The 14804-nt window shown below is 36.1% G+C and overlaps 1 protein-coding gene across 6 annotated transcripts in view; it reads right to left on the reverse strand.

Annotated features, from left to right (window-relative positions):
* The window catches only part of EXOC2 (exocyst complex component 2), a 127182-nt gene that overhangs the window by 59049 nt on the left and 53329 nt on the right, over nt 1-14804 (reverse strand). For all 6 annotated transcript variants that reach the window (XM_064426149.1, XM_064426158.1, XM_064426179.1 and 3 more), the window contains 2 exons: nt 13904-14022; nt 2112-2237 (listed from right to left, as the gene is read on the reverse strand). In XM_064426149.1, the coding sequence (XP_064282219.1) occupies nt 2112-2237; nt 13904-14022 (245 nt within the window). The remainder of the gene's footprint in view (nt 1-2111; nt 2238-13903; nt 14023-14804) is intronic.

A 14804-nucleotide genomic window follows, 5' to 3' on the forward strand; every position in this document is an offset into this window, starting at 1 on the left:
TCCACCTCTTTACTGGAGAATAAAACATCTAGTAATGCCCTATGCATTTCTTCTCATGGCCAAAAAGCTAAGGCATTTTGAATCAGTATTTGAAAATAAAATCATAATGGAAGCCCAATATTTGGAAAGAGGGTCTGACATAACTCAAGTGCAACTATGCTGAGAGTGATAGATCTGTTTAGGAGGCATGAAAACATCAAAGCTCTTCTAGAAAAGCTCCTGGCGTGGACACAGATAAGATACTTTCACTGGCTTGGTCTATGACTGCCAGAGAACTGGTCTAGACTCAGTGGCAGAAAAACTTTCATTAACAAGCTGTGACTAGGTCAGGAAGCTACACCAACAGAGCTATAGCAGCAGAGGCTCTGGAACTTCTAGAGACCCCAACTTCTAATGAAAAAAATTCAGTTCCTTTGAGAAACCACTTCATCTTTGCCAAAAGCTCCAGCACCAATCCAGAGTTATAACCAGGGATGTCTGTTGGTAACTGGAAACATGCTGGCAAGATTTACTTAATCTAAGAAATTATTTTCCCCTCAAGGAAGCATATTTCAGGCTTTGTCCCAAGCCTGCAGATAGCAGATACCTCTTAGAATAAGCAACTGCACATCATATCAAGAGGTTATGGTCATAAATTCAGGATATTTTTACTTTGTTACTAGAGAAAGCTCCAATCTATATTTTATTCTATTGATTTTATTATAATCTCTGCTATACCATTCTAAAGAGGAAACTAGAGCTATTGTCTATTGTTTACATATTCTCATGAACATATGCTCAAGCAAGAGCTGAATGTTATTTGAATGCTGCAATTTTGAATTTGTAGTAATTTCTTTAACCAATATCTTGGACAATCACTGTCAAACATATTGGAGAAAAAAACCCCTAAACACACCAGATCACAAAAAAAGTCCAGAGATGCCATTCCCCAAATTTACCAAAAACTAAAAAGGTCCACAAACAAGCTGAAGACAGAACACATCACAGCACTTTTGGAATGGCAGCTCTTGCACAGGCATCCTAAATTGTAGGTTTGCTTTGTCTCTCCACTCAAAGAAGAACAAGGATGGCAGAGCTATCAGTGGTCATGTGCACCTAAGTACCAAGGAACTCAACTCAGAGACAATTATTATTGGGATGGATTATTAAAGTGCTCCTATTCTACAGTTTTCCTTTGAATCTTGGTATAAATTGGTGTCTACAGAATATGCAAAACATGCTGAAATTTAACCTTTTTTAGTTTGTAAAAGGTAACAGATCCGTAACTAAAAGCAAAATAACTGAAGTGGAATTGTCAGCCATATATGCAATTGAGTCCCTGCTCATGCAAAAGAATTCAAACAACTTAAAAATAAACTGGATTTTGGGTGTTGCTTGCTACATTAAGTGTAGCACTCATATTGTTAGTGGATGGCATTCAAAAAGAACCAGCAATTTAGTGTTTTGCTTTGTAACACTTTTTAATCATCTCCATGCAAGGCTTTAGGCTAAGAAATGACAAGGGTAACAGTAAGACAGCTATTTCAGTAAGGAATGATCTATTCTGTGAAAAGCATGGTTTCTGTCTCCTGTGATGTCACCACTGAAAGATTCCTGAGAAGTTGTTTGGACAAGGGTATTGATGACACACAGAAGGCCTCAGTTGATTGTGGATAGTCAGACTGCTTGAGCTTAGACTAACATTTTATTTCCCTTTTTGGGTTTAAAGAATCAGTGAGTCAGATATGTGAAGTCATAGAAGGTGCAATTGCAAGGAGAACCATCTTAGCAAACACACACAAAAGGTATAACAAACAAAATGTAGTAGGCAGTAGGTGGCCATGCATGCAAGAGAAAATATCTGGTCTTGTAGAAAAAATACTTTTATTACTTTAACTACATTCTAAGAAGCAAACTTTGAACTTGAATTTTATGAACAGCTCTTTGCTTGCAGAGAACATGGAGGACTTCTTCAGTAAGCAACAATGGTGTATAAGAAGAACGAACTGTATTTCATAGCAATCAAAACCAAACACACAGTATGTGGGTTTTTGTTTGGGCATTTTGACTACACCACACAGTGGACAGTGGGGCCCGCAGCTTTTTTTATTTCAAATAGAACAGATGCCTACCATCATCACGGCCAGACTGAAAGCTGCTGCCCCTTTTTAGGGAAGCAGTTTGACTGAGATGGCCGATCGGCGATGGACGCACATCGCTGTCCAGGTCCAGCATGGGGCTGTGGAGCAAAGCGTTGCCTGGGGAAAGGGGAAAAAAGCCAGAAGTTAGAATAATTTTGCACATCAGTCGACATGAAAGTGCATGCTGCATGTGGAATTCTAATTTAATTCAGTGATAAAAATGTTATCTTATAAAAACATTCTTAATCTTGCTTTATTTAGATTCTTTGTTCATCTGTATCATTGCTATTCAAAACCACCACTACTGACTCCTGTAGCAAAGCCAAAACCACAAGTACCACGGGGAAAATGGCATTCTTTGGACTGTATCTTTCCCTGTTTGTAATTAATGCCCTGCAGTTAACAAGTAAATTAACAAGTTCCTTGAAATCCATGGATAAAAATGTATTTATGCCATTAGTGACACTGCCCATGCTTTTTTTTTCTGGGGTATGTCCTACATATACTTTTCAACAGCAAAAGTTTCTTTTCTGTCTAGCTGAAGCAGTTAAAGGCAGAGTGTTCAACTATTAGCTGTTTTGCCTCTACGAAGTTCAGGCAGAGAGAATCCACCCATCAGGAAGTAGATGAACTAATGGGACCTTTCCTTTGTAAATGTCCTTATCTATAAATAACTACAAACCCACAAAATATTTTCCAGTATCAAACAATTATTTTTTATTTTGGGTGCCTGTCCACATGTAGGTTACTATTCATAAGTCTAAGTGAGGATCTAATCTGATGGAGGTAGATACTTGGAGTCTAACATGTATTTTGAAAAACAACCATATAAGAAGAATAAGAGGATTATGATAATTTTTTAATGTACTGTGACACTACCAATAACTTTTTAAAAGTCTAAATTGCCGCTTTATGCATTTCGCCTTATAGAGACATTTCTGAAAGCAGTCATCAAAAATTACTTCAGCATTGCTCAACTGAGCTGCAACAAATAAACTTAAATCAATCAAAATTCCCAGAATTATGGAACATCCCAGGTTGGAAAGTATCTCAGAAAACCATTTAGTCCAACCTTTCATGGGAAAGGGAGCCGGGGTGAGATTATCTAGCACTCTGTCCAGTTCAATGTTGAAAACTTCCAGTGATGGCAGCTTTACAACATCACTGGGGAGCTTACTTCAGTGATTGATTGTTCTCAATGCAAAAAAATATTTTCTTATACTGAGACGAAACTGCCCCTGGTAATTAATCCTGAATTTTGTAGCGAGAACTCCCAGCATTTGAGGTTATACTGTTGCTCTTTTCCATTGATACCCACATTCACTTAAAATAACAGGAAGTCACAGAGGACGACCACCGGCTGTAACACTGAAATACTCAGATTCAGGAGTAACACAAAGCGAAACTATTCAAAGCACATTTATTCGAGTGACAGAGCAGCATGGCAGAAAAGATACACCTAATCCGTTTACTTCAACGGATGGGGCTTAAAGAGCAATATAAAGTATTGTGAAACTTATCACAAACTTCCAATAGGTGACAGTATTGGGTTTTCATTTTGAAAGTTCTTTTATAATCCCTTAAAGGGTTTCAAAGAAATTTCCTATGGTCTTTCACGGCAGCATTATCTTCACCAAAATAGCTGTCGGTTCTTCCACTCATCATCTTACTGTTCATAGTATAAGACACATAAGTAAACAGATCCAATTTGCTTCATCATTCACAATTGTGATTGATACACTGTATTAACTATGCTCTGTGAACTCAGCCTTCCTGTCTTTAGGCTGTGCTATGATTCTGTTCATTGTATAACTCCTACACCACCTACAAAACACAACTCATCTTTATGACAGCTTTAAAACAGATGAGTTTTCAGCAACATAGAATCTGCTGCAGTAATTTAAGTGTATTAGCCACTGTCATCACAGACAAGATCTACAGTCTGTAGATCTTGTTCAAGAGTTTGAACAAGAATTTGTGGAAAGATTTTTCTTTTTTAGAAAGAACTAAAAATGCACAATAATGAGAAAGCAAAAAACCAAAGCTCTGCAGTAATCAGCATCCAGGAAAACAACCCAGCCATCTTACAGAATTAAGTAAAAGCAAAACAAATTAATTCCTCTTCAGATAAAAAAAAATAAAAAAAATTCATTATCTTACAGAAATTCTACACTGAATAAAAAGAAAATTGTAGAAGACCCTGAGAAAATTTAAGTGTCTCACATAATTCCTGGGATTTCAGGAACATTTGAGTGAGACTGAACATATTTGCACTTTATTTGGAAAAAAAAAGAAAGTACGTCAAGAAGGCTAAGTCAAAATTGTCACAGGCATTGATATTTAAAACATATTTTATTAAAAAATAAAAAAACACCAGCAGGAGTGTGGCAGCGTTATTTTCACAAAAAGTACAACAAAAAAAAATTCTGATTCTCTGCATAGAATTTAAGTTCTCAGATTTCAGACAGCGTGTTAATATAAGGAATGTCTTGTAAACAGATGGTGTCTAAATATGACAGTGCCAATTAAACCTCAGAATTAAGAAAAACAGACACTTACCAAAACACCTTAATGTGAATTAGCTCAATTAAAACCACTTGCTCGACGTAACTGCATTGCTGCTGGTGCACTAAGCCCATGCAGCCCGAATGGTTTACATATTCACCATGTAACAGAAAACATGTAAAGAATACTCTCTTGTTCCACAAGAAAAAACCACATCATCAGTTTGCTGGCATACCAGGAAAAGAAAGTTTAACATGAACTAATTTCTTAATTGGTTGTCTAGCATTACAAGCAAGTATAACACAGCAGCAGGGAACTACAACAGCACATATACCCTCAGGACTAATAAACATCTGGACTACATTAGCAAAGCTGATCTTGCTCTCACCCTACCAGAAGATAGCGCTTGAAGACTGCACACTAACACATAAATCTTGTACAAAACACTGAGAGCTAACTTACAAACAATTTTTCTTCTATCCCAACTCGTTCCCTCTCTGGAGCCAGCAGCTTAAATTTAGCAGCGTAATGCAATACAATGAATTAATAGTAGTATGGACTGCAGACAATAATATTTATAAACCTAAATAAACTAACCAAATACTAATTTACTGCCCACTCGGCATTTGATTTGTGTACTATTTTTACATTCTTAGATCCTGAATGTAGGACAGCAACAATTCAAAGTTTTGAGAAATTAACTTTTTACTGTGCTAACAGGTTTCAAGAAGCATAAACAACATGAAAAAATATTCCCGGTAGATCTTTACTTTTAAAAAATGCATTTGCTTTTAAAACACTGCATCTTTGAAGCTACAAAAGTACTTTTTTTCCCAAAATACAGCATCTACACGGGGCATTATCTGTGAGTGACTCCAGTACCAAGTGTATATTTAACCAAGGAAATTTTGCACTTTATTTGGAAAAAAAAAAAAGTACTACATTCTCTTCTTCTACGCAGCAGTAATGAAAAAACAGAAGTATAATTAACGGGTTATTACATTTACAACTATATAATCATGAGAGGATCAAATATGAAGTTTTAGGGCTCTCAGTACTGCTTTAATTTTATTTTTTAAAGGATTTTAGTAGGTTTAAACTTTTTGCGCACAGATATTTTGAAGGTGTGCATTCAGAGGCTATGTGAAATAAAAATATTTCAGTGGTTTTGTTCACTCCTCTTCTGTTCTAGTGCAGTAAGATCTCGCCAAAATAAGAATCTAAAGAACACAGTAAAAGTACAATTCTTTTTGGTATTATTTCCCTGACTTTCTGTAAATCAAAAGCCACCTGCGCTGACCCCTAACTGCAGGTTTATCATACTATAGGTTCCTACAGTACCAAACAAACAGTACAGTACAAAGCTTGACCCCATTTTTTGGATTGTTACGTGCAAGCTCTTGGCAAGCAGTGCATTACAACCTCCACTAAAAAGACAACTGACATGAAATTTGCCTAAAATAAATTTTTCCATGATATGCAAACCAGTCAATGATTTAAAATTTTAAAAGCTGCTTTACCTTCATATTCCTAAATTATTAACAAACTGAGTGTAAAAATTGTTCTGCAATATCCACTGCTCCACAACTGCCTGGGTTTCTTCCCCACTCTGAGGTCTGGCAGCCAGAGGTTTCTTGAAGGAGTCACACATCTCTCGCCTCCCTCGATAATCCAGCCACAGCTACTCTGCAAATCTGCCAGCCCAGTCCATCAATTACATGACTTCCAGTAAAGGAAAAGACTTCTATAAAAGCTACTGGTGATCAGGGGATTAATATTGTGCCAGTAATTCCTTCAGCGGCAAAGAAAATTGTTAACAAGTGACCAGCCTTAGGTTAAGTAATTTTTCAGTGAGATTTTCCACATTAAGTCAAATGTCAGTCATGACACAGACTTGCTCATATACAACACCTACGTGTACATACAACACATACATTATGTATATGAGCAAGATTAATTAAAAAAAAAAAAGACCTTACAAGATGTGCAACCAGGTGAATGCAGCTACTGTGTTTTCTCACCCATTATGTACCTCACAGTGGATTTTCTCACAGGCTACAATAGCAAGGGAAGGCTGATCTACAGCCTCCTGACTCTCTGAAGGGCGGCAGACTTCCTCACCAGCCTCAAACACCTTTGAACACTTTTTCCTGTGCACAGCGGGCCCTTGTCCTGTGCTACAGCCTGACCACCCACTGTTGCTTGTTGACCAAACACACAGTGCCTGGAACCCGCACCGACACAACCAGGATAAGATTCCTTTCAAGGACACCGCGGTGAGAATTTCCATTTGTCTAGGCAAGAAATTAGGCAAGCAGGAGAAACTGCTGAGAAATTAACCTGCTCAGCAGATGAATAGTATTTATTCTTATATTATTCTTATTATTCAGCAGATGATTAGCATTTTATTCTTTTCCTTAAGTACTTTTTCTTTCTCACTGTACATTTCATATTGATCAAGAAGAAAACAGATTGTTTTTCTATAAAAGAGATGGGCATGGAAAATTAAAATTGATAGAAAAAATGTTTTTGGGAGATATTTAAAAATGAATGCTTTTTTAAGTCTTAAAGCTAGTCTTCATTACTGTAAATGTGTTTATAATGAAAGTGTTTTTCAGTTTACTACAAAAAGGGTAACTGGGCCTATTCTAGTGCTGTTCTAAGTATTTCACAGCCTAAGGATATGACTTATTGTCAGCCCTTCAGACCAAAAAGTTCTGAAACAAGAGCCAAGCATTCAAGTTCAGCAGATAAATAAGAATTACTTCATTTTACAAGCTGCAACAGACATTAAGATCATCAGCACTTTTGGAAAAACTCACTTTTACGCCTGAAAAGGTACTGAAGACTGGAGCAGACACAAAGGTAAAATTCTGGCCACTGAAGAGTTTCAATCGATCTTCATTCATAACAATCTTTAAAATTTTGGTTTTACCTGTGTTGTTTGTTAATCCCAACAGTTAATCTCTTTATAGTACTTTAATAATATTTAAAGTATTACATAAAATAAGAGTGCCCCCTGAACTTCTGAACATGTTGGATTCTACTAAAATTTCTAAATTACAGCAAACATACAAATAGAGGCAGTAAAGGAGGAAAATGAATCTGGCTATCCATTTTTGTACTGATCAATTTTTATTCTCTCTCACTTTTTTTTTTTTTTTTTAATTAATAACCCATTAAGGGTTTGCTTGACATCTGCTGTCAAAAGGGTATTTCTGCTATGGACAGGGGATGTGGTTTAGACATGAAATGGCTCCCAGCTGCAAGAATTCTTCTTCCAGATGTACAGTAAGCAAAGGCAATGGAAGAGAACCAGCTGCTAGGATAACAAATTGAAAAGGCCCTTTTGACACAAGCCTTGCTGGCCTGTCTGATCTAACAAAGATGGATCATTCATTGCAAGGTGAATAGAATCTCAGTGTGGCGCAGAAAAAAAGAGCAACATGGTCTGAGCATCCATTTCTCTCCTTCACACCAAGTACAGCTGCTGTTACTCTGGCACAGAAAAACCCTGCAGAATTTTTTATATCTGGAGAGCTGAGCATCATACTCAGTGCTGCAAAAAATGTATTTTTTTACAATATGAACTAAAAAAAATTATATTAATAAAAAATCACAGTGACTATACTATCATACTCTTGTTGGAGAGCTGGCTCCACATTGGGAACTTTAATAGGTTGTGTACCGTATATTTTGCAAACCAAAGGGCAGCAGGAAGATCACACTACAACCATGTCAGTGTTTCCATTTACAGCTTTAGTTTCTAATCAGGTTAGCTATTAACAGGTAGCTTTTTTTCAATAATACTACATGAAATCTCAAAGATTTGATCACAGATGAGTGATTTAGGTCACTCAAAGAATCACTATCAAAGGTATTGGCAAAAGTAGTTTTAATAAGAATTTGAGGAGTGAGACTTGACAAAGTTTGCAACAACCTGTGAAGAAATTAAAGATTTCTCAGCCAGTTTAATGATAACTGAATGGCAGTCCATACCCATTTTAGTTCAGAGGATCATGAAACGTACTAAGCCACTATTAAAGTCTAAGCAAATAACCACTGGCCACACAGAAAACAGTCTTAAATTCCACAGCTTCTATCCCTTATACTTGCATTAAGAATCCCATTGCTTAACTCCTTTTGGCTATCTGCCCAGTGCCTCAGGAAAATTTTAAATTAAACCTCATTTATTTACATTTATTTTCATGTCATTTTATGTCATTATGTTCTTCATGTTTCCTGCACTCTAACAAATCTGGGAAGCATAAACCACAGTGAAAAACTACAATTATGATTTAATAATAAATTGCCAAGTATAGTTGCAATTTAAAAATATGTAAAATCTTAACTGAAGGAAACCATTTAGCATCCAGGTACCAGATCTGAATGTCCCTAGATGTCTACAAATCATAAGATCATAGGTCAAACGCAGCAATTTGGGCTTTAGCCAATACAAGGCATAAAACAGCAGCACAATTCAGTTTACCATTCAAATATTTCTTCCTAGAGATCTAATATACTCTTTTGGGTGAGCATGCTCTTCCATTATAACCTTTATATTCATGGCTTGAAAAAACACTCTTTTTCCATTTTCTTCTGTCTCATGCATCTCCTTAACATATCTACATACTAAGTAACAGCAGCAAACTGGCTTTACCTACTTCAAGTTCTCCCAGTGGACAGAAAAATGGGATACGACTAGACAGATAACACTAATTCATCTATGCTTCAGGAAAACTTCATAACCATTAAAAAAAGTTTCTAAAACACCAAAGGAGCACAACTGCCTATTCTACAATTAAGGCAGATAGCATTTTAAGTTTTCTATTTAATGCAATAAATGTATATAAATAAATAAATGTATATAAATAAATAAATGTATATATTTACAAGCACTACTACATAAGCTCTAGTCAATTGCACATGGGTCGCACATCTACAGCTGCACCTTTAATGAAAGAATCTGACCATCAGAGAAGCAGGAGAACGCCTTAATAGACAGGAGAATGGGAGCTTAATGATTCGGGCATTCCCTCTACTGCCTCACTATGCCTTTGGCAATGCTGTTTGGTCTCTTTGTCCTGGCTACTTGTACTTCAGCACAGGAGGAATTGTGATCTGCTGTCTTGTCTGCACTTTCACTCACTCCTTAAAACATGTGGGCTTGGAGTCAGGCAGTTTGTCATAATACGAATATCCTATGCCTGCATTTTTTTTTTTTTTTTGCCCCACAAATGAGGAAGGTCTGCCATAGCAAGAAACAGAGAGGCTAAAGGCAATGATGGGTGAGTAACAACAGCCATATCTTAGCACATAATGAAACATTAATCTACACAATGCAACATTAATCAGCAAACCAACAGGGTTGTTTAGACTGAGGGGAAACACTACATCCATACACATACAGAGTTATTCCTCAAGGAAAATAATAGACTCCAAAATGCTGCTGTGAAGTACTTCATACACAGGACTTGAGAGAATTCCCTGTCCTACTTGTACCCATTGAAATAAATGCAACCAATTAACTAATGATCAGCTTATATATAGATGATCAATGTCTATTGAAATCAAAGGAAAGATTCAATTAAACAATTAGCTGTTGGCAGTTGTCAGCTTCTTAAGTCACAATGCCAAATCATTCGACAAAGCTTAGCACAGCTGGATATGCTCTTTCAGTTTTTGGAAATAATATTAACACAAGTTGGATTAACTGGAAACAGACAGTATCACACAGGATTTCTGCTGATCCCTGAAATAAAATATGAGAAAGAATTCCAAGATCATTACAGTCATATAAACTTGCCACAGTTTCTTCCTTCAGGTTTCATCAGAGACTGCACCAAGATATGATATGATACTAAATGATACTTTGCACATCTATGAGATAATCACAATTATTGAGTATTTTTTACAAAATGAAGTTCATCTCTGGTAATACACAAGCCAAGAGGTTTTTTAAAAAATTGCTGTGATATAGTGAGGGATTCACACTCAGATCAAAAATACATACATCATTAACAACCTAAAACAAAACATGTATTTAAATAAATAAAACATGTATTTAAATACATCTTGAATGTACAAAGTTCTGATAGCACATTCCAACACCTTGGCATATAAATTAGCTCACTTTTGTCCTTCAGTTTGGAGACCCTTGGAAGTCATTAACAAGAGGGCAATCATCAGGTGAGGACCCCAAAGAGTAGGTAGAAAACTAGTCTTACTTCTTGTCAGTATTGGAGATTTTTTCTGACTGCCATTATTGGCCTGGATTTGTCAAAACCTCTCACAGACAACAGGAGAAGATGCTATTTCTATATAAGAAAATGAAATTATTGCAGCTGTAAAGACTAATGGGTCCGCCTTCTTGTGTGGAGACAACTGGAACAATTTTGTCCCATATAATACAGTGTTGACTTATACTAGTGATTAAATTTGGAGTAAGTTCTTGAATTTACTTAGGATTGTGTTTTAGCTTGTTTAACAAATAATTGCAGTGTAAGCCTTCCCTTCCTGAATACATCGTGGCCAGCAAATAAATTCTTTGAGAATATTTGGAGTTGGACAATCATCTGCAAAAATCCTTTCCAGAATGTCTAACGGTTTAAAAAACCCCACCCATATCCAGGTAAGAAAAGCAGAGACTTTGTCTAATTCCAAACCTATTTAAAGTAGTAAAAGTCATGCGTAATGACTCAGAGCACAGTTCTCTTTTCAAAACCAATAAAATAGTAGCAAAATACTTTGGCAAAAGCTCAGCAGAAAGGTGAACAATTTTGCAGAAATGTAAAAACAGATACAATCTGCTACTGAGGTTTAAGTTTACTATGCTGAAAAGTTTTGACTCAATCAGTTTGAACCCACAGATTCAGTTGGCAAAAGAATGAAGGTGAGAATAGCCAGAAATAGCTGGTATACCCAAGGTGGAGCTACAATTGCTGTCTCCTTGTTTCAGCATTTATAATAGGAAAACTGCCATCTGCTAGAAACAATGGAAACCTATTATTTTCATTAGAATACCAGTCTTATGACCCATCTCATCCTCTAAATGCTCGATAAACAAAGAAGTAAGTATTTTTTGAAGCATGTGTTAGGTGGATGACTTACATGTTGGAAAATTTAATACCATTTTATCTTAAAATGGCTTATGAATTTATGAACATATAAATAACATTTCTAATTTGTTTGAGTTGATTAGATCCCACAGTCTTGCATAACCAAACTGAGCAAATCTCCAAACCTTCCCTGTTTGAAAAGCATACACCTATTAAAGTAGATTAAAATGCATGCCATGCTTCATCACAACCAGCATTGTTCTACTAGGCAGTTCTAACCAAACCTTCTGAATTCTCTTTTTTCTGTTTCTTACCTGGAGTATGTCAAAATTAAACATCAATGTAAAGTCAAGTCATGTTCAGCAACTTTCCTTGTCCTACTAGATACTAAGCAAGAAATTCAATCAGCCAGGATTGATTCTTGAGTATTTTAAAATCTGTACAAAAAGCTATAATCAGTGGAACACCACACAGAAGGCTGGAAGAAAATGTTTGGAATTTTGATGAGCTGTTAGCATTTCTTTCATACATGCACAAAATATTAACTATTTATACTTTTATTCACTGGGCATTCAAGTTATTTAGCTTCCCTCTTCTGTGAGTCAAAGCTGTATCATAACTGCTCCTCTGACATTATGGCTGAGGTAAGCAGTTTTGTTGCAAGAAAAATACCAAACATGTTGAGATTTTTCAAAAAAAAAAAAAGGGAATTAAGACATTTTTTCCACTCATTCATTGGAGCATTCATATAAAAATTACATAGACTACTAAAACAAAAAGTATCATGCACTAAGTATGTCTCTATTTGTCTCGCTAAAAAGCTGTAAAATGGCCATGCAATTTTTTTTAAGTGAGAGAAGAAGCAAGCATAGAATTATTAACCATGGCTGTTTTTTCACAAGTGAGTTTGCTCCTGATAACTTAATGTTGTGAGGCTGATGGTACTGCCTCATGAGAGCTTTGGACAAGGAAAGAAGATCTGGGGGGTTTGGAAACATTCTGAATTTTGACCAAGACACCAGGAAAAACAGTGTGGCATTCCAGCTAGTTCCACAGCACTTCACACCATGTAGTGGAACAACAATGGTCTGTGCACACTTTTAAGCTAAAACTTACTGACACTGCTGTCACAAGTGATGCACCCCGTGAACTCCACACCTCATGTCACAACCTGTGCAACAGAGAGTTCAAGCCTCTGCAGAAAATTTACAGCACATTTCTACAGCAGCTCCAACTCAGTAAAACTGTTGTGGTTTCTCAGAAAAAATCCCCTTATTTGGCTTGGGATATGCATGCACTAACACTAAACATGGGAGTTACCTATAAGCCAAGGGATGCCAGATTCCAATATGCCTATTCATTTCAGAACTGGCAGCAAACTCTGTAAGACTTCTTAAGAAACAAGGCACTGCTTCTATTTCCTAATTTGAAAATCCAGTTTTCAGATTTTAGTACTAGAAATGTCAGGCCAGCAACCTTCCACCTCCTGGAAGGCTTTTTATATGTAGGCTGAAGTGATCATGTTAATTTGTAGCTAAGCTGCAGCCACACCAGCAAGCCATACCTACACTTTTCTTTAAGGAATAATGTTGTCAAAGACAGTGTATTCATATTGGTCTTAATAATAACTTTGCCTAAATATCCCCTTTGTCCTCACAGATCTGCGCATATTCAGTGCAATCTGAATTTTGAAACTGCACACAAACAACAAAGAAGAGGACTCCATAATATCATTCACTACATGGCAAGGAATTAAGCATTATTCCACTGTGCCCCAATGTCCTGGGTATCCATATACTAACAGAATATCTTGTGACAAAGTAATCTAACCAGCAGATTCACTGAACAATTCAACTTGATATGACCTCAAAGAAATGTTTCAAGAGAACAGTAAACCATGGATAAATGATTGAAATTTAATGCTTTTCCCATGTAAAGAGCTTAAAAGTTATAAATTAAGCAAAAAGAAAACTCCAACTGCTGTTTTGTGTTTAGCAGAATACAGAAAATATAACAGAATAAAGGAAATATAGCAGAATAAAGAAAAAAATTAAGTCAGTATTCAGCTTTGTAAAAAGCTATCTAAATTGATGGGGAAATCCTAAAATATCCTCTATACACTAGTCTCAAATAAAAGTCAACGACAAATTCCTAAATGTCAATGTGTATATATATACACATATATATGTATATAAAGGTAAAATAAAAATGTATCCTTGCCTTTCTGTTCTTTAACATAGCTCTCCTTGCAGTTGTGCATGAGCTGCAGAATCCACTGATGTTGAGCACCAATGCACTGCCAAGCTGGGTCCCCAGGCGCATGAAGATCAGAAAGATATCTGTAAAATCCAGTCCAAAAATCACAGTTCTGACTTGACACACTGAAGGTCTCATTAAAACAAACCAAAGATGTACTAATTTTTTTACATAATTTTAAATATTCAAGAATATAGTATTAAGATACACTCACATTCACTGCAAACAGAAGGTTTGCATTTTCCCTTCTTCAATTAATGAGGCAAAATTCCACCAAGAAATACATAAAAAACCCTTTAAGATCATATTAATATGTATTTTCAGTTGTGTCTCTAGTAAAGTATGCAAGAAACCAAACTTTATCTGCAAGGTTGCAGTTTAGTGCTCCAGATTTGAAGGAAACCAGTGATGGCATCTCAAGCACATAAAATACAGTATTTTTCTTCCTAGTGATACTATATGTATGTAATCTTAACAAGTAATTAGAAAAGGAATTAATTTCTGGCAGCTCGTTAATTTGAGCACATGCATGCACAAACATATGTAAATCAAGCTCCTGCGTTGTCTCTTTGTTTATTTTGGTCTGGTGGTTTTTTGTCCACGCACAGTCTGAAAAAAAAAGAAGGGGGAGAGATAACAAAAGGGATTGTGGCTTCTAAATTGCAGAAGCAAAATACTGTCTGTCTTTAGGGAGAAAGGAGTATTAGAAGCCAGCTGTTGTGATTTCGAAGAGAACACAAAAGGAATGTAGTCTCATGTATGGCATTCAAGACTATCTGACAACAGGATTTCCAAAAGAGTATTTTCAAAAAGTGGTAGCTGCTCTACTGTTTGAGGCACTCTGTTATATCTTTCATTAATGAGA

This window comes from Passer domesticus, chromosome 1 (genome assembly GCF_036417665.1).
Source record: "Passer domesticus isolate bPasDom1 chromosome 1, bPasDom1.hap1, whole genome shotgun sequence".
Taxonomy (NCBI): domain Eukaryota; kingdom Metazoa; phylum Chordata; class Aves; order Passeriformes; family Passeridae; genus Passer; species Passer domesticus.